The 22,741-nt window shown below is 39.2% G+C and overlaps 2 protein-coding genes across 3 annotated transcripts in view; one reads left to right on the forward strand and one right to left on the reverse strand.

Annotated features, from left to right (window-relative positions):
• LOC131678425 (NADPH oxidase 5) overlaps positions 1-22,741 on the forward strand; it is a 300,998-nt gene that overhangs the window by 216,537 nt on the left and 61,720 nt on the right. The window contains exons 3-4 of the mRNA XM_058958575.1: positions 8,919-9,030; positions 9,105-9,202. Coding sequence (XP_058814558.1) covers positions 8,919-9,030; positions 9,105-9,202 — 210 coding nt within the window. The remainder of the gene's footprint in view (positions 1-8,918; positions 9,031-9,104; positions 9,203-22,741) is intronic.
• Positions 7,112-8,619, reverse strand: LOC131678426 (carboxypeptidase B1-like). 2 transcript variants are annotated; one of them, XM_058958576.1, is made up of 3 exons: positions 8,525-8,619; positions 8,253-8,462; positions 7,112-8,189 (listed from the first exon to the last, which is right to left on the reverse strand). In XM_058958576.1, exons 1-3 carry the CDS (start codon positions 8,599-8,601, stop codon positions 7,199-7,201), a joined length of 1,278 nt encoding a protein of 425 aa, XP_058814559.1. In that variant the 5' UTR covers positions 8,602-8,619; the 3' UTR covers positions 7,112-7,198. The 2 variants fall into 2 exon arrangements, with proteins under 2 accessions (XP_058814559.1, XP_058814560.1); XM_058958577.1 differs by lacking the exon at positions 8,253-8,462 and having other exon boundaries at positions 8,525-8,618.

Consider the following 22,741-nt stretch of genomic DNA (forward strand, 5'->3'; position numbering starts at 1 on the left):
CGAATCGGAACAATCGGCAAAACTGGTGGAATTAAAAGGAAAAGTATCTCTTCTTTACTTTTTATTTAATCGGCTAAGACCTACGCGACGAAATACATAAGGACTACGATTGGAAACTCGGAACATGGAACTGCAGCTCACTCTGCTTTCCAGCTTTCGACAGGATAATCAACGACGAACTCCAATCACGCAACTTTGAAGTCGTAGCACTGCAGGAACATTGCTTGACAGGACAAAAGGTATGGGAAAGCGGGCATCGGCCGGCTACTTTCTACCAGAGCAGTGGCACCACCAACGAGCTGGGAACCGGCTTTGTAGTGCTGGGTAGAATGCGTCAACGCGTGATTGGATGGTCTCCGATCAACGCAGGGATGTTTGAGTTGAGGATCAAAGGCCGTTTCTTCAACTACAGCATCATCAACGTACACTGCCCACTGGAGGAGATGTACGACGACTGTTCGCAGCGGGACGTGAAAATCGTCATAGATGATATGAACGCTCAGATATCCACAAAACCACCTGGAGGTCAGCTGACCAACGCACCGTAAACCAAATCGATCACGTTCTAATCGACGGGCGATTCTTCTCTGATATCACCAACGTTCGTACCTACCGCAGTGCAAATATAGATTCGGACCATTGCCTAGTTGCAGTATGCATGCGCTCAAAACTCTTGACGGTCTACAACACTCGTCGTAGTCGGACACCAAGGCCCAACATCGCGCAACTTCGGGACGCCGGGGTTGCCGTTCCGCCATAGGAAGTACTGCTATAGCGGCACTAGGTACAGCGATTCCGAATCGAGGAAACCAAGAGGAGACGAATGCAGCACGGGCGAAGATGCTGCAGCATGGAACGAGACAGAATGTGAAGCGATACTAACAAGCACGGAACAGGCAAACCTCGGTTCTCCGGAGAAAGAAGCGCCAACAGGAGGAAAAAGATCGCGAAGCGATGGAACAACTGTACCGCGTAAACGACACACGGAAGTTCTACGAGAAGCTGAACAGTTCGCGCAAAGGCTACGTTCCGCAAGCCGATATGTGCAGGGACTCAGACGGAAACCTTCTTACCAACGAGTGTGCGGTGATTGAGAGGTGGAAGCAATACTATGACGAGCACCGCAACGGTGAAGCAGCAGAGGACGAAGACGGTATGGTAACGGATCTTGGAGCACGCGCAGAAGACGATAGGCTGTCAGGCCCCGATCTCCAAGAAGTCAAGGAGGAGATCGGTCGGCTGAAAAACAACAAAGCTGCCAGTGTAGATTAACTACCCAGCGAGCTATTAAAATACGATGGTGATACACTGGCTAGCAACTAGCTGCACTAGGTAATCGCCAAAATTTGGGAGGAGGAGATTCTTCCGGAGAAGTGGATGGAGAGCGGTGTTTGACCAATCTACAAAAAGGGTGACAAGTTGGATTGCTACAACTACCGCGCGATCACACTACTTAGCGCCGCCTATAAGGTCCTCTCACAAATTGTTTGCCGCCGATTGTCACCATTTGCAAGGGAGTTCGTGGGGCACTACCAAGCGGGATTCATGGGTTCCCGCGCCACCACGGACCAAATATTCGCGATTCGGCAGGTTCTGCAGAAGTGCCGCGAATACAACGTGCCCACACATCATTTGTTCATCGATTTCAAATCGGTGCATGACACAATCGATCGAGATCAGCTATGGCAGATAATGCACGAGTACGGTTTTCCGGATAAGCTAACACGATTAGTCAAAGCGACGATGGATAAGGGTGATGTGCGTTGATCGAGTATTAGGGACACTCTCGAAGAGGGTTACGGCAAGGTGATGGTCTATCGTGCCTGCTGTTTAACGTTGCGTTAGAAGGTGTAATAAGGAGAGCGGGGATAGACACGAGTGGCACGATCTTCAGGAAATCCGTCCAGCTTCTTGGCTTCGCTGACGACATTGACATAATGGCACGGAAATTTGAGGTGATGTCGGAAACGTACATCAGACTAAAAGCTGAAGCTAGCAGGATTGGACTTACCATCAACGTTTCGAAGACAAAATACATGAGAGGAAGAGGTTCTAGAGACGACAATGTGAACCTCCCATCCCGAGTTCAGATTGACGGTGACGAAATCGAGATGGTCGACGAATTCGTGTATTTGGGCTCACTGGTAACTGCCGACAATGATACCAGCAGAGAAGTTCAGAGACGAATCTTGGCGGGAAATCGTGCCTACTTTGGACTCCGGAGGACGCTCCGGTCGAACAAAATTCGCCGCCGCCCGAAGTTGATTATCTACAAGACGCTGATTAGACCGGTGGTCCTCTACGGCCACGAGACCTGGACTATGCTCGTGGAGGACCAACGCGCCGTTGGAGTTTTCGAACGAAAGGTGTTGCATACCATCTATGGTGGCGTGCAAATGGAAGACGGAACGTGGCGCAGGCGAATGAATGCATCAGCTGCTGGAAGAACCATCCATCGCGCATACCGCAAAAATAGGACGTTTGTAGTGGGCTGAACACGTCGTAAGAATGTCGGACGACGACCCGGTGAAGATGGTTCTTGAGGGCGACCCTACAGGAACAAGAAGACGGGGCGCACAGCGAGCACGGTGGATCGACCAGATAGAGGACGACCTGCGGACCCTTCGAAGACTGCGGCGGCTGGCGACGAGCAGCAATTGATCGAGTGGAGTGGAGACGGCTACTGCATACAGCAAGAGACAACAAGGCCCTAGCCTGAACGGCAAGTAAGTAAGGTAAGTGGAGGGTGAAACTTTAAATTAACGCAAAAATGCAGTTTAGCACCTTGTATTTTTTGCTGTTTTTTGAGAAAGCAATATCGTAGAATTCAATTTTTTAGGTCAATTTGTTACGTTTCGAAGCCTATTCGCATATGACAAAATTAAGATGGGCAAACCGATTCAGTATAGTGAACAAATCGTGTTCGATTCACTCGTAGCCAAGGCAAGGTATAAATACCTTTGTCGCATCCCAAAGGACCAAAGAAGTGACATTAACCTTCTTAGCCTAGTCACTCCCATCGATTTATCATAACCCCTTTACACTGAAACGGTCGGTACGGTTGTTCTCGTTTCTTCCTCCTTCAAGATTCAAAATGATTCGTTAGTTAGATTATTCATTAAATGAATACTTTAATTGCCGTATAATTTTGAAACATCTTTAAACCAAACTCTGCACAGTAGGCCTGGCCGTTTTAATATTTGCGACATATTACACAAAATATGCTTCAAATATCAATATTGACAAGAAAAACACTAAAGAATATCTGCAGTGTTTTCCAGGATGCTTTTCAATACTGGCTGTGTAAGGGTTAGAATAGAATAGAAATCGTGTTCGATTCACTCGACAAAAAAGAATCGACTATTGATCGATTCAGTGTTTCATTTGGGTAGATTAACGAAATATCTGTTTGATTTTGATCTGAAGTAGATTTTTTGATTCCATATACACAAATAAGTGTGCGTGTGTTCATTTCGCTTAATTATTTTTATGTGATTCATGTCCACAGCTAACTCACTTTACTTGAATCTTTTTAGAATCATCGTGCTTCATTAGTTCGGTTCAGCGTATTCATTCACTTATTTTCGGTTCAAATTAAATTTCAGTTTCGAACTGAATTTTATTTCTGTGCTAATTCTGAGTGGGATAATCGAGCAAAAATGCATCAGATAAGGATTACGCTGTTCACTTATACTCTAAAATTTAAAAGATACCACATTCTGCTTTCATTTTGTTTGTGAATTAATTTATATCTCCTTTCTGTCTGCTTTTATTTGTGAATTAAATAATTTTTTTCCTGTACTAAAGGCATTCGATTCTGTGTAAAACTTCAGTGAGCTTGGAAGTAAAAGAATGAAGAAAGAGTTGAAACTGAATGCTGGCTTCGATAAATGCATGCACAAATAGACAACTTTTACAAAAAATATTTCATTCAAAATGTTGTAATCATACATTCCCCTAAGTCGCTGCAGCTTCCAGACAAAAAGACAAACCTCTCATTCTGCCAGATTTTCAAATTATAGAGATTGTTACACACAAATTATCTCACTAAAACGATAAAGTACATTTTAAAAATTTAGGTCATATTTTTTCAAAATTCAACAAAAATTGCGATTGTTGAACGTTCAATGAAGACTACAATGTATGTCAAGTTTCTATGTCTTTGAGGTTGTGGTCAAGTGACAGATTTTGCCAGACATATTTAGGTTAGCTGCCAGATTTTTCCTGCTTTTACTGTGAATCTAACCTCTGCCGAAGACGGAAGGTTCCAGATTTTAAAATATGAAATATATTGTTGTACATATCAGTACCTTCGAATACAGGTTCATCGTGTTTTAAAAAGGCGAGTGTATTAAATGGTCTACAAACTCTTGCCGTCCTTTTTACGAATGAATAAATCGAAGATATAATAAAACAAAAATCAAATGTTTTACCAATTTGTCAAAACGGGGGGTACTCCCATGGCCCGAGGGGTGGTTCAATTAGTACAAAAATTTGGATTTTGATATATGGGCCCTAGATGAACAATTCTCCTAAAATTGGTTCAAATCCGAAGGTTGATTACACGTGCCTTGATAATTTGTGTTTTTAAGACAACAAGTTTAGCAAAAAGTGGTTTGGAGTCGGCAAAAGACCATGCTAGTGCAGCTTCTCTGAAAGAATGTTGATATAAACTGGATCAAAAGCCCCCTTAATATCTAAGAACACTAATGCCATCTGCTCTTTGCTAGCATAGGCCATTTGAATTTCGGTTGAGAGCAACGCAAGACAATCGTTCGCCCCTTTACCTTTGCGAAAGCCAAATTGTGTATCTGACAGTAAGCCATTTGCTTCGACCCAATTGTCGAGACGGGATAGGATCATTTTCTCGAACAATTTCAGGATACAGGACAGCATTGCGATCGGTCGATACGAATTGTGGTCTGCGGCTGATTTTCCTGTTTTTGGATGGCGACGACCTCCACTTGTCTCCAATCGTGTGGGACAATGTTACCCTGAACAAACCTAATAAGTCTTTTGGCAGTACGGCAGATCCTTCAACAAGTTGAATTTTATTCTGTCTGGCTCCAGGTTTATTGTTACGTGATAAGAGAGCAAGTGAGAACTTCACCATCAAATACGGTATTTCGATCGCGATAACTATCACGAGTGGACGCGGCGAGGTAGATTTTCTGTGTCGGGACGGAATCCGGATAAACCTAATTGGCGAAAACGAAAATCCAACGGTTTGAATATTCCACGCTCTCGCTAGTAGTGTTTCGGGTTCGCATACGCCAGGCCGTTCCCTAAAGAGTGCTCATCGCTGTTTCTCTCGTTAGTCCGTCAACGAACCGGTGCCAGCAACTACGTTTCTTGGCTTTCATCAAACTCTTAGTTCGCGTTTCTAGCAACGCGTACTGTCGATAACAAGTTAGCCAAGTTTCAAATAAAGCAAGCTATTTATTAAAAAATTTAAAGAATTTATTTTTGAAGTGATACTCCTGTAACTCCACTGAAGAACAGTGATCAAATCCGTGACCTCGTTCGATGAGTTAGCCATCGATGGATACAATCGCTGAAAAGAGGCACCGTTTCGCAGTCAAATGTTTTTAAATGTACTTACTGTAGGTAGTAGAGCTAACAACAAACTTTGAATAGGATATTTTTTCCTTTTTTATATCGACTATGTTAGTCACATTTTCTTTTTTTACGTTTTAACAACATTCAATTAGCTAGAGATTACTGGGTTATGAAACTTAGAGCCATAGTACTCAAGTGAGAGCAAGGATGTGAAGTAAACAGATCGCAAAACTAGAAGTGGCAGGGTCATTAGAACAGGCAAGTCATTAAGAGGCAAGAATAAAATCTTTGAATAGAACTGAATTAAATTGGAGTTGATGTAGTTTTCGATTTTTGGTCACCTGCCTGCCCATAGTGCAACGTTTCGAAGGGATGCTCCTTTTTTCTTGAGGGTATGAACATTTGAAAATAGTCATAGTTTTCTCATTATACAAACATTTTGCAAATTTTCTCAGGATTACAAATATATTATATTTCATTTACCAAGTAGTATGTACTATTAAACTTGTTTTCACGGGTGGTTCTCTTCTACACTAAAATGCAAAATAAACCTATTTACAGGGTAACGGCAAACAAAAAATAGTTTTGTCTTCTTAAACCTGTACAATTACATCGCATACATGATTGGACATAAATAAATATATCAGAAGAGCAGAAGATCTTATCACACAACTTCGAAATGGATAGAGAAACAGCAAGAAGGAACGCAAGAAAGTGAGTCGTGAACCACGAACACGAAGAAAAAAAGAAGCAGAGAGAGTGGGGGGGAGAAGTGTGAGAAATGGCAAAGGATGGTTAGTTCGGTTACCTTATATTTTAGGTACAGGCCATATTCGATTATCCGTAGTCTCGATTATCTGTAGACTCGATTATCCGTCCGACCATCCGAAGAAATTGTTTCAATTATCCGCACATTATTTTTTCTCAAGCTGCATTATAAATCTATAATTTTTTATTGATATCAACTACAATTTCTGAAATAATTCATATTTGCTAAAAAATAAAAAAACTTCGTAGAAATAAAGAAATTTTACTTATTTAGCATATAATTATGAATTCGATGCGATGACTTACATATTGTCATACACCAATCAATTACAATTGATACTAGCTACAGTTTCTGGAAGGAAATGTTCTCAAAAATTCGTAAAAGTGCAGAAATTTCACATTTTTTGCAAAAACATATATTCTTTCTATCCCAATATTTAAATACAAAAATCGATAGAAATTGATATCAGCTACAATTCCTGGAAGCACAAAATACTAAAATTACAATAATTTGGGAAAATAAAGAAATTTCATTCAATCAACAAATATTTCAATTCTATGCGGTGTGCTATAAAATTTGATGCACCTAATCGATTGGCTACAAACTATATGCCAAAACTAAAAATAATTCATACTTCCAGTCTCTTGCTAATTTAATGTCGCTAAAACACAAAAAGACAAAAGTTTGACTTACTTATTAGTCCTAAAAACGGTAAGGAAATCATGTCATCGTGGTCAAAACAATTTCGATCATATTGTTATGTGCATAATTAAGAAAAACAGATTCGACACTTGTAAGCTAACGCTGAATACCGTGCATTGAATTTAATAATTTCTTAAAGATAAATATTATCTAATCACCTCAAGTGGTTCATTTTCGACCTGACCCTCGGCTCTTCATCGTAGTTTTTTCTAGCTTCTTTACACTCAGGTTTTTCATAGCATAAACCATCTCTTTGATGCCAATGAAAGACTCCTTCACTATCTGATCAATTGCATTGGGTGGCGGTTGGAAGTCACTGTAACCGTACTCAGCAATCTCCATCGCAAACGGCAGCTCGATCCCAATAGAGTACGCATAGTCGATACTAGTTCCAGTGGCCTGGTAGCGTAGAATCTCCGCACTCGAACCAACCTTGTACTCGTGTCTGTTGTAATTCCAGATTGCACGAGCTGCACCAACACCAACCTGTCGCAAATCGGCAACGTTCTGCACGGACGCACTATCGTGACTCCACGGGAATATGAAATATCCTCCATAGCTATGCAAAGTTATATACAGTTTCGCGTCATCGTTACTGTCCAAAACGCTTCGCAGCGCTCTGGCTTCAGGTTCCGAGAATGGTGCTGGTCCTCGGAAACCAGGATGACATTCTTTGGAATATAATTCTGCTCCCGATTCCCAAGAGTATCCAAAGTTTCGGTTTAAATCCACCCCATAACATTTATCATTAATTCGTCTGCGGTTCTTCCTCCAATAACGGTCCGTTGTCATCGAGTAAATGTACCCATCGGGATTGACGAGCGGAATAATCACCCATTTGTAATCATGCAGGTACCGATATTGGTCACTATCATCGACCAACTTTTTGATCAGATATAGTGCCGTAGAAACTGTGATCCATTCTCTGGCATGAATCCCCGCATCTACAATTATAGTATCCTGTTGCTTGGGATTAAGCGTAATTGCGCGAATCGGACGACCTTCAACGGACCAACCAATAATTCGAATACGAATCCACTCAAAATTCTCCGCAGCTATTTGCATCATGTATTCGTTAATTTCATCGTACGACGAATAGCTGTTCATGAACGTGTCATCTTCCGATGGTTGTTGCATCTTTTGACGAGCATCATAGTCTCTGCAATGGAATGTAGCGATTGTTAAGATCTTCTATTTTCACCGTTTGGCCACGAGGCCATACTTTCCGAAATCTTCCACTTTGACCGTGTAGTTCAGCCGATAGTGTGCAAAGTAATTTTCTGTCATATTTTGAACCGCCAACGGTACTAGTACACGCTTAGGCCCCAACTGGTCTAGCCCCCAGATGTCAATGCCTGGCCGATTGCTCTGAAGATGTACCAAAAGTCCGACTTCGTGGCCGGATTTGATGTCCACTTCATACAGTTTAAAACTGCAATTTCATGAACGATGACGTCACTTCGATGATTTTTAGTGAATTTTTGGAGTACTCACCCATCATATTTGTTCGAAACAGCACTGCTTACAGCACTGAGAAGAATCAAAACTATTTCGATTGGGATTAGGTTCATACTGCGGAGTTCGTGTCGTGTAGTCTACTGGTTTCCTGATGCACAACCTTATGTTGTTTTATATGAGTTGAGTTTTGTTTGGAAAACCTATCACTGGAATGGTTTTAACAGCCCTAGCTAAATACCAGATGGTTAGTTTTATAGATGTTCTGCGTTTACACTGAACTGCCTTGATTTACAAATTAGTCAATTGTTCAGTGTAAGCGTTCAAGGTGACAATAAAAACACATTTGCGACTGAAATACAAATACCAATCCAGAACAGCGATACAGTTTTTGTGGCCTACTAACAGAAATTATCATTTCGTATCATTCCAGGGACGAAAAACAGATTGATTTCGCCGAGCAGATCGAGTCGGTGGCGTACGTGCTTTGCGGCGAGGGAACAGTAAGCTATGAAAAGTTTTGCCAAATATGGCACGCCAAGGGGGTAAGTGATTGACAGGTAGCAGTTCCGTTTTGATCAATAATTACCTTTATCTGTTCTCTGCATGGGCTGTGCAGATCTTGGACAAGCTGTACCGGCTAATCGATGTGGATTCGACCAACCTCCTATCAACCAATCAAATCATGGAGTTCATCTCGAATCTTACCAACTCAAGGTAAGTCCATCGGTTTCGAGTAGAGCCGTTTCTAATCATCTGTGCGATCAGCGATCTTTATTAAAAGCTCAGTCGAATAGACTGCGAAAAAATACGCGTCCACCCAATAGAAATTAATTCCTCCGACTAGTAATTAAACTCATTATATAATCAACACTTGGCTATCTTCGTGACTACTGTGAGACCGTGAGGAGGGGGGGGGGGGGGGGGGTAGGCCACAGCCAGACAGATGAAGAAGTCGGCTTTGGAAATTGCTTTTCTCCTAATACGGTTTGCTGGTACCATCGACAAAAAGAGCAGCTTCACATACCTAGCCAGACAGACCATATTGGGATCATCCAATCTGACCCTCGTGCGATTTGGCGCGCGTCGTGAGAGATCATTATCTATCTGGAGTTGTCCAGTCTCCAATCGGAGAAAACGATATCTAAATGCACTTTCGAAGTGCTCCCACAAGGTTCGGGCTGAGGGTGGCAGTGCTGGTCAATTGAAGCACTGTCTCAAACTATTACTAATACTTGCTGGAGATCTTAATCTGGTTGCAATGTTAGGTATATGTATAAACACTTGCAACGGTACCATTACTCTCAGGACATTAGAGATCTCTGTTAGGCAGTATTTAAATATTTTATTTCAATTTGATAGCTTCTTTACGGCTCTAATCTTACATACAGATAAAAGCAAAAACAAAACTTGTTTTCAATGATGTGGTTTTGAGATGTCATTTGAAATCCAGTTGATCGAAACGACAATCGAATGAAAAGTTCTTGCGAAGCCAACTTTTTTGTTAGTGAAAGCTGACTAGATTTTGATGCAATATATTTCAAATAAAATGTATTTATGTCTACAGTATCTAGTATCTATCTATTAAATCGCAAGGACAGAATATGCTTCGTAAAACCCGGATATAAACTTCAAGTATCAAAATCGAACAGAGACTCTCCTTTGTAAAAATTGGATAAAAAACCTTGAGTATAAAAACCGAAAAAAATCATTTGCGATTCTTACAAAGTAGTTTCTTTTAGCCGACATTTAATCTTGAACAACACGATATACTGCTCCTGCGTACGATTTATTTATTTTTAGCCGGATTTCATATTGATGGTTCAACCTTGCCGAGTTTTACGGGTGAAAACTTTTTAAGCGATTCTTATGCTTAAGGATCTCTGTCCGAATTTTGCGCTTGAAGAAGTTTATTTCCGATTTTTATGTTCTAATATATTCGAAACGGGTTTTACGAAGCATGTTCTGTACTTGCAACTTTTATTTTCGATCCTTCAACTCACCGTATGCAATTCATGTATAACTTACTTTGGTATGTATGTTAATGAAGTACACTTTTTTCGAATCATTTTGTATGATCGTGGATACTTTGGTGTGTAATTTTTGACATTTTCACGAACTATTCTCTAACTACTAGATGGAAGTCGGGTTTGGAATAGTACTTTCATATTACCTGACTAGGCACACGTAAAATTAAAATTAAAATGACGACCACGGTTACAGTGAATATGCAACATTTCTAGCGAACACCATGCGCGAAGTTTAGATTTTTGAATTATGAATAATTTCCAGATTATCTGAAGTATTTGCACAGATTGTTGTTTATTTTCACCATCGCAGATAAAAGATCGTTTGACCTTTAACACATATCCATGCGGCAAAATATACAGTGGAACGGAACAAATGAAAGAAAACAATTTTACCACGATACGCATTTTGATTCGTCATCTTTTCTTTTGCGATTCATTAGAAAATTAATATCGAACCGATTAATAAATTTACAATGTTGATATAATTTTCAAACGATATTATTTTTTGGTAAAGGTACCCACACAATGAATATGTATTTTCAACAATATCATAATAAAACAGGTATCCTTAGTTTTCAAACAAGCACCGGTTGGAAAGGTTACATTTCTGGCAATATTGATTTTGGGCCTGGCAAAATATTTGCCCAATAAGACAAAGGTACTTTGGTTTCGATGTTTTTAAAATCTGGCGTACGATAGGTCACTATATTCGGGGCTAAATAAAACAATGAACGCGCCCAGAAAATGTGCGGTTCAACTTTTATTTGAAAAGTATGAATACCGCAGATTATTTAAAAATTAATAACACAAATAATACATTCAGGTAGGAAAATGAGATATTGGCAAATGATGTAAAAAATTATAAAACCGCGGAAGGAAATGTTGAAAAACGTGTTTTTCAGCAGCTGCGTCCGGGTTTGTACTTGCGAATGATTTCTTCGGTATCCACGTCGTCGCCAGAGTGTGGAATTGAAGTTGTGCATTCACGTGGTTGCTTAGCTGTGCGAAGATCACGTTTGCGTTTCGGAGCATTTTGTTGGATTCCCTTTCCTTCTCTTTTTCGTTCATGTTTTTTTTTCGATTACCTACTTCAACAGCCCCTTGATTTATTGTATTGATAACACACGCGAAATATCTGAAGCGCTTTTATTGATGGCGAGCATTTTCCTTGAATTGTTTAGATGCTGATCGAATACTGGCGCCATCTTGACCAGTTGTAATTGCATTTTTATAAGATTTTTAACTTCGTTTTGGCGTTTTTCGCATGAAATTACGCACAACTTTCCTGCCAAGATAATTCAAATTTTCATTATAGTAGTGATCTATAGAACACCGAACGGCTAACCTATTGTGCCCCCAAGCGTATGTTTTATGTTGATGTCCGTATTTTTTGCAAAACCAAAAATATCGAAAAACAAAAATAAAACTCGTGTTCAACATTAATTTTTACGGAAGAAAAAACTCACTTGACATTTTTGTACATTGATTAAATATACTATACTGAGGACGAAAGGTAATGTGCTCTCGCTGAACAACACGCGAAAACATAAACGACTCCGTAACTAATACAGCTGATTCACGGTAACGGCCGAAACGACAGTCGTAAACAATGTTCTTTACTATGTAAAGAGACTAGAATAACAAAAAGACGCCATCTTAATTCAGTGAAAACAATTCAACTAGCAACCAAATTACGGGTCACAAGCAACACTGCAAATGTACAAGCCTCACAAAACTTGTTTCTTGTTATTCCGTTTGTTTCTTCTAGCCAATATAAAAATCTGATACCACTTCTTGTCTGCTGAGTTTCTCGACCAGCTAAAACATAGTTATATTCGCAGGAATGGTATTTTGCTGTAGGCCAAAAAAATTGCGATTTTTTCGATTGCGAGCGAATCCACAACAAAAAGAGACGTGCTTGAAGTCTTGTACATATGTTCCTGTCTTGTCAGTTTGCTGAAAACAAAAGAGCTTTGCTTTGTTTTGCTGATTCAGACCAATAACGGAACCACTTTCATTTTAAATGTTTGCATCATTTGGTATTCGTTACCCTCATACAGAATTTTGTCCTCCCATCAAATCAAGCCCTTTTCTCTTTAGCGTTTCTAAACACGCTGGTATTGTAACAAATTTGGTTTGAATATATCTTTAAAATATTTAGTAATTTGAATGAATTGGATAACAATACTTCCCTATGCCACATAATTCTAAACATTTACGATTGACAACTCTCTTGTTCGTGTGGAACGACATTGACAGTTAAATTGGAAGTCCAAACGAAACATTGCGTCTCTTTGTTATTTTAGTCTCTTTACTACAATGTGTCTAATTCCTATTAACCTATTGTACCCCTTACCTAAACTGACCAACTCTAACGAAAAAATCCGTACACCATACCGCAACGAAGCGAAATCATTCACCACGCTCAGACAAACAGGCCGCACAGTGTACGGATTTTTTCATCAGAGTTGGTCAGCTTACCCATACCTATTTAACCCCATTCTAAAGAGACTAAATATAAAATGATTAATATCTCCGCCGTTCGTGAACGGATTTAGACGATCTACGGCTTGTTCGAAAGGTGTTTTTATAAGACTTTTATTCATTTGCACTAAGCGCGGCTTAATTTTTTGTTTAAAACATGTTGAGTTTTGACAAAATCATCCATATCTCAGAAAGTAAACAACATATCCAAAACGAAAAATAATTGTGTCAAATTATCACGTTAGGCCTTACATTTGAAACCAGTTTCGTTAAGATCGGTTCAGCCGTTGCTGAGATAATTACATTACATTAGTGCACATACATGCATACACACACATACAGACATTGTCCCAATTTGTCGAGCTGAGTCGATTGGTATACGAGACGCGGCCCTTTGGGCCGCGGAAAAAGTTTTCGAAGTTTGAGCGAATCTTATACATTTTTTTGTAAGAGATGTAAAAATCTGTTTATAAATTCATGAAAAAACCACAATTTTGTAAAACAGCCACGTCCAGTATAACGCATTGAGATAAGATAACTTCTAATGCAAAGCGGCAAAGATAAATCAGGCCACAGTAAACCTAGATAATATCAGGCCCGTAGCCAGGGTTTTGTTTAGGGAGGGACTTTAATTTTTTTTTACATAAAGCTTTTAATTCTGACGACTTGATGTAGTCACTAGAAACTACATAAATTTTGAAAAGTTCTTAATGAAAGCAATTCCAAATCTAACACAATCCTAAAAATATGTTTTCTGTCACAAGAAAGACTAGAGTACATCAAAGAATTATTGATGTTGAATTTGATTTTTATTATTTATTTACAAGTTTACGAGAGTAAATTACAAGTAAATTGTAATTTACTCTCGTGACAACAATTGATGTTCTAGAGTTCACAGTATTTATGCGCTAACCGAATATGACAATCATTAACGATGCTGGAAAACGCAAGGTGTTCCAAGCTACACGTTTACAAGGTGTAGAAGATGCTAATCCGAAATAAGTAGAAAAATATCCCTAAAATGTTCTAAGGAAGAGAATGTCGAAATTCGCACAAAATTCTGATTTAGCAAGCGATTTGTAGATGCGCAGAAACAGTTCAACTACTATCACCAGTTCTAAGACATCATGCTAACACAATGATTTGATATATTCTATTTAAATGAAACTAATTTATGGACTGGCCTTGATCTGGCAAATCAGAGCCCCAGTTAGGAAGGACTTTTGGTGATCAATGGGATCAGAATATAAATTTTATCAACTAAATGAAACTGCCCACAATTAAATTTATTTAAGAAAATTGTCCACAAATCGAATGAAAATCACTTAACACTGATTACTAATATCTTCAAATTTACCGTCAAGTCGCCGTGCATGAAGCATTCACCGTGGTGTTTCAAAACCACGAAATTCACGGAACTAGCTCACTGAAACCACAAATCCTCTCATTTCATCGTTTAATTGAAACATTCTAAATATTGTTGAATCAAAATTTTAAATACACGGTAAATGGATCCCTTCATGCACGGTTAATGGTGACATATAACATGACATGTGCCAAACAAATGTCCTGAACTCCTCATTCTCGTTTTGTAATTAATAGTTTTACATTATTTCTAAATTTTGACGTATTTGGAGAGATATTTTTACGGTGACTCTGAGAGCGGTTATCATTTAGATAAAAACACTGGGCTTGAATTCACGTCAAATCCGCCTAAACGCACGATGACTGGGAACTTGACGGTACGTGAAATTTGTTAAATGTATTATTGATGACACCACCAAAAAACTAGAAACTATAAATATGAACAAGCTCAATAATTTCAGCATCTCTTTATTCCGACATATGGAAGGGAATACATCGCACTTACTTCCCCTCTGCCGAAGAGTAACGTAGGTGTAAGACCAACTTTTTATAATGATTTCGGTTACACTTTCTAAGTCACTAATCCGTCCATAATTGGATTGTTTTTTCACAATTACTATAAAGATTGGAAGATGTTCGACTACTTCAACAAAGCTGTAATGTCTATTTTATTACAGGCTCATTTCGCCACAATGTGAGAAATAATTTCAATTGAAGCTGTTACACCTAACGCATCAAAGACCTACGGATAAGGAAGACGTAAGATGAAAAAATCCCATTCCTAAATTACTTCCGAGAGCACTCAGTTGAGTGTATAGAAAATGTAGAAGAGCTGCTCTTGAGTCGATTTCAATTTATTTATTCATTTTTCTCTCTTTTTCTCCGTGATCTCTGCTCATCTCTCTCATTTTATTCCATAACGAACAAAAATAAAACGAAAACATGAAATCGAAGCAATAATCCCAACATTGAATAATTGCATAATAATTGACTTGTAGATACAACTAGTTACCACATTTTAGTCGCTTTCTGTGATAGTGATAGTGACTGTTCACTGTATCGTCACGTCGTTTTGAAACTTATACAGACATTAATTGGAATCCATCGAAAGCGACAGAAATGTTGCTGCTGGTTGCAACATTAAGTTTATTATAATTGATTGACTAATATGTGGTTGTTTAAAATATTACTACTTTGCGGACTAATAGTGTTTAAATTTGAAACGGATTTTCCGCATGAAATGAAATTGAGTGTCAATAGAAATACTATTGCATTAAAATGTCGCAAAAACAAAACCTGTTTTCTCGGCTATACTGCCATCAGCTAATGGAAATGTTTTTGTCTAGCACGCTTGAGTGAGATACCTGTTGTTTATACTAAGCGTACAATGCACTAACCTATTACAGAAATTCAATTTGCCTACTGGATTCTGGCCAATATCTAGCGTAATATTGGAGTTTTGTTAGACGCAATCACTAGCGATAACGTGCTCATTTTTGGACAGTTTTTGTTCTCACTTTTCTATGAAACTTCTACATTCTTATTATATATTTCGTTTATTTGATTCAGTTCAATGCATTAGCTGAATGGAATATGGGTCTTTTATATATGTCCATGATGTAAACAATGAAAATGAAACGTGAAGCGTGAAAGGTTGTCCTACAGATCTCGTGCGAACGCCTAGCGATTGCGCGTGGAAACCTATTTACTAGGCTGGGAAATATTTTTCCTAGCGAGCAGTGTCGTGGTGGTCGTTAATTTCTATCTTGTACACTTCCTTGTCATCATAGTGCCATGTCCATATTCGCGAATATATGATTTCATCTTTGTTTCGTGCTCTTACGGGTCACGAGTGTCGACTTCCTCAATGGTGGTGCTGACTGTTGATTTTACGATACTAGACGCAGCACCACAAAAACTCCATTTCATTTATGACCGCCCGAAAATAAAAGTCGGAAGAACCCGTTTCAATTATATTAGAATGTAAAAGTCGTATATAAACTTCAAACGTAAAAATCGCACAAGATTTCTTGGATGAAAGAGTCGCATAATAAGAACCTCCAGTATAAAAATCTGACAAAAATATAGCCGGTTTATACAAAGTATTTGTTTTAAACGACTTTTACCGTTGAAAGCAAGTTTATGCGGATTTTACAAAGTAAGAATCGTTCGTCACTGTTGTGTGGTAATAAGGACAATTTTTTTATTCATTCCTTCAATTTCTCTATGTCGTTTCTTCCCAAGTTCCCTGTGAACCTTTAGGTTTGCAAGATCTTGAAAATATCAGAACATGTCGTCTGGACTCCGCGCACCTTGGTGCAACATTAAATGCATACTTTCAAGTGTAAGGCAATCCTAAACCATTCGGAACAAGCGTAAACTAAACTTGCTAAGTAAACGAGCAGCCGCGCGTGCTCAACGACTATTTCGCTAGATTTAAGGAACAGGGCGCCTTTACAGCATTAGCGCAACAACCGGATATATAATTGGCCGGTATAGTTGGGAACATCCAATGCTCGATCAGTAATCTAGAGACGTAGGAATTTGGTTAGTCGTTGTTATGAATTCTTTGCACAAAAAATGTCTGTAGCGGTGGAAGCAATGTTTTAAACCAATTATTGCTTGATTCCAGGTATGGGTAATATCAAACAATAGAGATATTCATATTATTTAATTTTACTCAAATGCGAATGTTCTTAACCACCCAGAAGTCGCGTAATCGCCAAACGAGTAGCATATCGTACATAAACAATTTTGGTAGAATTTCTGATCCTGGTGCACCTAGTACATTAGCACCCATAATTTGTCAGATTCCCGTAATAGGGCTTTGGCGCTCCGTCAGTTATGGAGTATTCTGTGTGGGCTTTTATTCATTAGGATACTCTCCAATGACTACCCTCACTTCTAGAATGATTGGTGCAATCATAGTAAGCAAAGCGTTTTTCACATATTAACACAAAGGTAAAAGACATTGTTGCTTCAGGATTGACCTAACGGTAAGTATGTTAAAATGTATATGATTAATTGCAGAAATATAATATTTTCTTTAATTTTGAATTTGAACATTACTACCCAGAAACGAATAGTTGTTTAAACAAAAAAGTTTAATTTGACTATCAACATTAGATGTTACTGAGTATAATTTAAACGAATGATATGAAAATTAGTTTAAACCAATTTCCCATATTTACTCTCTATCGTGGAATTAGTCGACAATGGAGTGTTAACCACATTATCAACATAATAGTGAATATTTATTAGCACTACTTTAATAAAGGAATATTCATATTAATGTACCCTGTTCAACTAATAATATGGTGTTTACTTTTGTTTGGAAATTATTCTCTTTGCTGCTTTTAGGCTCTTCCAGCTGAAAGATTTAGCGAACAATTGCTTGATACTGTGACAATTAACAAAAGTTTTAAAATAGCCAAGGTACAAATCAACAAATTCAATATTGCTACTTATCTGAGATTTGACCAATTAAAGAAAAGGCGCACTTGTGCCCCAATAATGAACGTCTATTTACTACTCAACCGTGACGATTGATACTTACTTTGTAAAATCCGTATAACATTTGCTTCCACACTAAAAGTCGGATAAAAGAAACTACTCTGTAAAACCCGACAATTTTTTTGTCCGGTTCTTATACTGAAGGTTCTCACTTGCCGACTTTTGCGGGTGCGAACTTTTTATACGATTTTTACATTCAAGTACCCCTGTGCGATTTTTACGCTGAAAGTTTTTATACGACTTTTACATTCTAATATAATTGAAATGGGTTTTACGAAGCATGTCCTGTTCTTCCGACTTTTATTGTCGGGCGCTCATATGAGGAATTACTACCTAGATGTGTCCTTTATAATAAATTCCATTTCTTCCAAATGTGACATGAATCTTTTAATAGCCACGGTGCAAGTAAGTGGTATCAGATCTTGTAGCCGAACATTTATTTTCTCATCGCCCATATATATGAGGATCAAACACGTGTTACTAGTTGTTACGCAAAATGACTGGTTTCGCCTGGGCTAATTTGTTAAATAGCGTCAGCACTGAATGCCTGACATGGTAGAACTCTATAAAGGTGATGTTCGTAAGCATAACCTCCATATTCACCTTCAGCAAATATTTCACATCACGAACGTTTGATCTTGCGTTGCGTTGCGTTGCGTAAGCACGGTATACTTCGTAGATTGCAGACTGATGACTCTCATTTCCAGCCAGACTACTTGAAGAGCATTGTTTGGGAATAACAATTTTTTTTTTTTATTTTGATTATAGAGGTTTTAACCTCGGGTTAGAAAAATCTCTTATGAAAAATTTCTAACCCTATGTGCGGGGTCGGGAATCGAACCCAGGCGCGGTGTACAAAGCAATCGATTTACCAACTACGCCACACCCACCCCCGGGAATAACAATTGATCCAGTCCAACCGAGAATTTCGGCTGAGAGCTACCATTGCGGGCCACGACCATCTTTACCGTAACTTGGGATGAGAAAGGAAGTGTTGATGTGGTACTTACTTAACGGAAGGCCCCGACTCAGTGACACTCCCATAAGTACCACGGATTGGGTAGTGGGTGGGTTGTTAGTCAGGATTCGCTTCAAGCAAGCGATGCGACTGAGAATATATTTTCGTGCATGTTTTAATAGTTTGTTGACTGTAGGATACGTAAATCTTCTAGGCGTTAAAACTCTGGCTAATCGTTTATCGAGATTGTTTCATCAAAAACAACTTGAACTCCGGACAGCCGGCTGTCGGGCCTGTTTGTCGACAATGTAAAATGGATAAGTTTAAAAGTGGTATGGTGGAACATTCATAAATTATGTCACGCAAAGATTACCCAATACTAATTAATTCTCTGTCATATTACCACGTTATTTTCCCCTTGGCCTAATACGAATCAAATTCTATTAGTTTTTCCTTCATTTTGTAGTAGCACTTTTATGCCGCTACTCGCAAAAGTGTTCATGTTCTATGGAATTTCCTATATACATGGCGCAATCGTGCGTAAAACGGTCGATAGCGTCAAAGCACATGACGTGCTCCCGTCCCATTTATGTCACAATTAGTCTTATCTCTTCCTCCTAATAGCGTGGCAGAATTTATAAATGGTCCTTATTGGTATAATCACAAGCATATTGAGATCCCGTTAATTGAAATTTTCCACCTCGTTCGAGTAAACGTTCCGATATTACAATGAAGACTCGAAACAGAAAAAAATATAAATCAAGCACCTCCCGTTTCCAAATAGTACGTACTTATTCTTAGCTCGGTATAATTGACTAATGAGTTAATGGACTAAAAATAAAGAATTTAATTAGACCATAAAACATTTGTTCCTCGTGCTGAAATGATTGCCGCAAATTGGTATTTGGATTTGAATTGATCTTGCGAATTGTCAATTCTCCATCCTCACACATAATTCAAAAGTCATTCACTCAGACAAGACCATGCATATTTCCCACACGCATTAAACATCCAGTGGATTCGTTTCCTAGTTGGTCAAATAAACACTAAACAAACAAATAAATTAGTTTGCTCAGTCTAAAGAAATCAGCTCGATTGGCATCAAACGGCGGATACGTGTTCCCTTACAATGCCATCAAATGAAAGTACATTTTAAATTACATACGACAAAATATGTGCAATTCAGAATATAACGAAATGAAGATTGCTTAATTATTTGCATTTCAAAAAATCGGGAAAAAATAGTTGCATAACCAAGGTGGTTCATTTTCAAAGATAGCTCTGCTGATGAATCACTGTATAAAAATTGGTAATAAGGGACGCGGACGAAAATAGCTGACCATCGCCCACATCACGAATGTTTGATCTTATGCGAAAAGACCGGAAGTCAATAGCCTCCGTATTTGGCTGGAGCCGATAGATCCCCACAGCAAGATTTAAAGTAACAGTTTCTTTCGTTCTTCCGACGAGTCACACAATATGAAAAGAACTGTTTTATCACACTCAGCATACTGAGTAGATATGATGACCGCTGTCTTTGGTGGTTCGAAATAGTAATCTTCATCACAATTCTCGCACTAATTTGTTGAAACCAAACAAGATACAATTTTTTTAGAGTCACCGAAAAACATGTTGTTTCCTAAATTTATTTTTGAAAAATTTCGGTGGAGGGGGCTTTAGCCCCTAGGCATCCCTCTGGCTACGTGCCTGGATAATACAAAAAATCTTCATTAAAACTGATTCTGATATGCCCAACGAGACACGAAAAACGTCAAATTTCATCATTTTTCTTCTTCTTTCCTAACCAAAATGTGGTCTATATGAACTCAAGATGAATTTTTTGTAGACCAGTGTGATTTTAAATACACTGTGTATGAATTACACGTGTTTCTCGTATGGCGTTAAAATTATGATAATATTGATCAAAATTTAAAATAAATGTTACAACGCATTAGGGGCCCTAATCCATGCTAGTGATACTGATATGTGTGACAAGATGGAGAATACTGAAATGATACTTGCATAACGGAGGGTCATTTCCAACAAGTGGACATTCGTCTAGGATTTACCATAAGCAGACAAAGTGGCATAACTTAAATTTAAAAGCATGAACAGAAAACCAAACGAATACTTTGTAAAAACCAAATTGTACAATTTGAAAGTTATGTCAGCACTCACTCAGTACTAGAGCATTTTCATTAGTTTTGTTTGATCGCACACCAAGTCGGCGGCTAACAAAGAAACGCGGCGTCCTAACAGCGAACTCTTCAAGTGGCCGCTTGAAGTGATCTTAAACAATCTTTATCCGGAGTTCACACTCACTGAAGTAGATCGTGTGCGAGTTTATAAAATGTACAAACGTAAAACAGTTGATCGCTTTCTGTGCGGGTTCATTCCACCATATGCCTAAGAGAGACATTTTACTGTGGATGAACTTGCTGGTCTGCTTCAACAAGAGTCCATCAACTTTGCCGCTAAGTGTGTCATCCGGTTTTCAGCAAAGCCGCCGAGTGAGTAATGAATGGTTTCTTTTGATATCATCAATTATTGTAAACGTCGTCGCATCGCTCGACTGGGTAGGGATTAACATTCGATTGATTGTCGGCAAAGAAGCGGCGTTGGGGGTACTGTGACTGAGTGCTTGAACCTGGTTGGTTTGTTGAGCACGTTCGTCAAGTGTACTTTGTCGGCTTTCGGTTAAACTTCTGCACGGATGTCTGATAGGTGGTAGGATTGTATTAATCGCTTGTCTTTAGCGCCGCATCAAAAATAATAATAATCATTCTCTTAATTTTTTAATAAAGTTGCTATAATATTTTCCCTGTAATTACATGCCAATATCGATGTGAATTACTACCAGCCGCTCTTCATTGCCATTTCCAATCACGTCCGCTTGTTATACAAAATTCCTCTGTCCATAATGATCTGTCATTTCCGCGCTGCTGCTCGGCTCGCTGTCGATCACTTTACGAGAAGCGCTGCTGCTGCCGCACTCGAAATGAAGACGACTGTAGCCAGAGGGCGCGTGGTATTTACACACCGCGCTCATTTTACATTCATCGACCGTAAGGCTATCAATCTCTCTATCAGCTCAGCCTACGCACCTGTGTGGTTGTAATTTTTTCTGCCACCTAGCAAAACTGATCAGCTATCCATTTGTGGTGATCCTTCGTATCATCTCAGACGGTAGGCGGCTCTCGGGGTCCACATCGGGAAAGTTGTGCATGGTCATGATCTTCGAAGATGAAGACGATGATGATGATGATGTTGATGAGAAGGAGTTTTGTCCATTTCAACTCAAGCATCGAGCCAAGAAAGTAATCCATCTCGATCACGATCTTGTTGACTTTACCTGTCCGTACGGCAGCGTTCAGCCATGGCAAGTGTTGGTTGGCAATGGCTTGGGTGTTATTTTTACGTGTGCGCCACACCGTCAGCCACTGACCAGCAGACCAACCGTTCCAATGATACCGGAGTTCCTGCTCAAGCAGGTCTTAGTCTCGGTTGGCCGTAACCGGGAGGATCAAATCCATAATTTATGCAACGTAATACCGCCGGCACAAGTGCTACCGTTTTAAGTCGAACGCTACCGGTAATGTTTGCTGCGGCCCCGTTCGTCAACCGGGTTGTCGAGAATGCCCTGGTCGCGTAAATCGTTGATCGTACCGTTTTAACGTACATTTACGCATATCTTGCCTTGTCCATCGGTGATGGATTTGTGTCTCACTCTAGCGAGACTGGTGCCTGCCCCGGGGATGTTGGATGTTGGCATGCAGGTTAGCAGTGGATTTTGCACAACCGGGCGGTTTGCGAGACTGTTATTAGCGGGAATCATTTTTTTCTTTTTAACTGAAGTCATGCATTGGGGCAGTAACTCGCTGCATTATCTAAAGGGTGGAGCGAATC

The sequence above is a fragment of the Topomyia yanbarensis genome, chromosome 2 (assembly GCF_030247195.1).
Source record: "Topomyia yanbarensis strain Yona2022 chromosome 2, ASM3024719v1, whole genome shotgun sequence".
Taxonomy (NCBI): domain Eukaryota; kingdom Metazoa; phylum Arthropoda; class Insecta; order Diptera; family Culicidae; genus Topomyia; species Topomyia yanbarensis.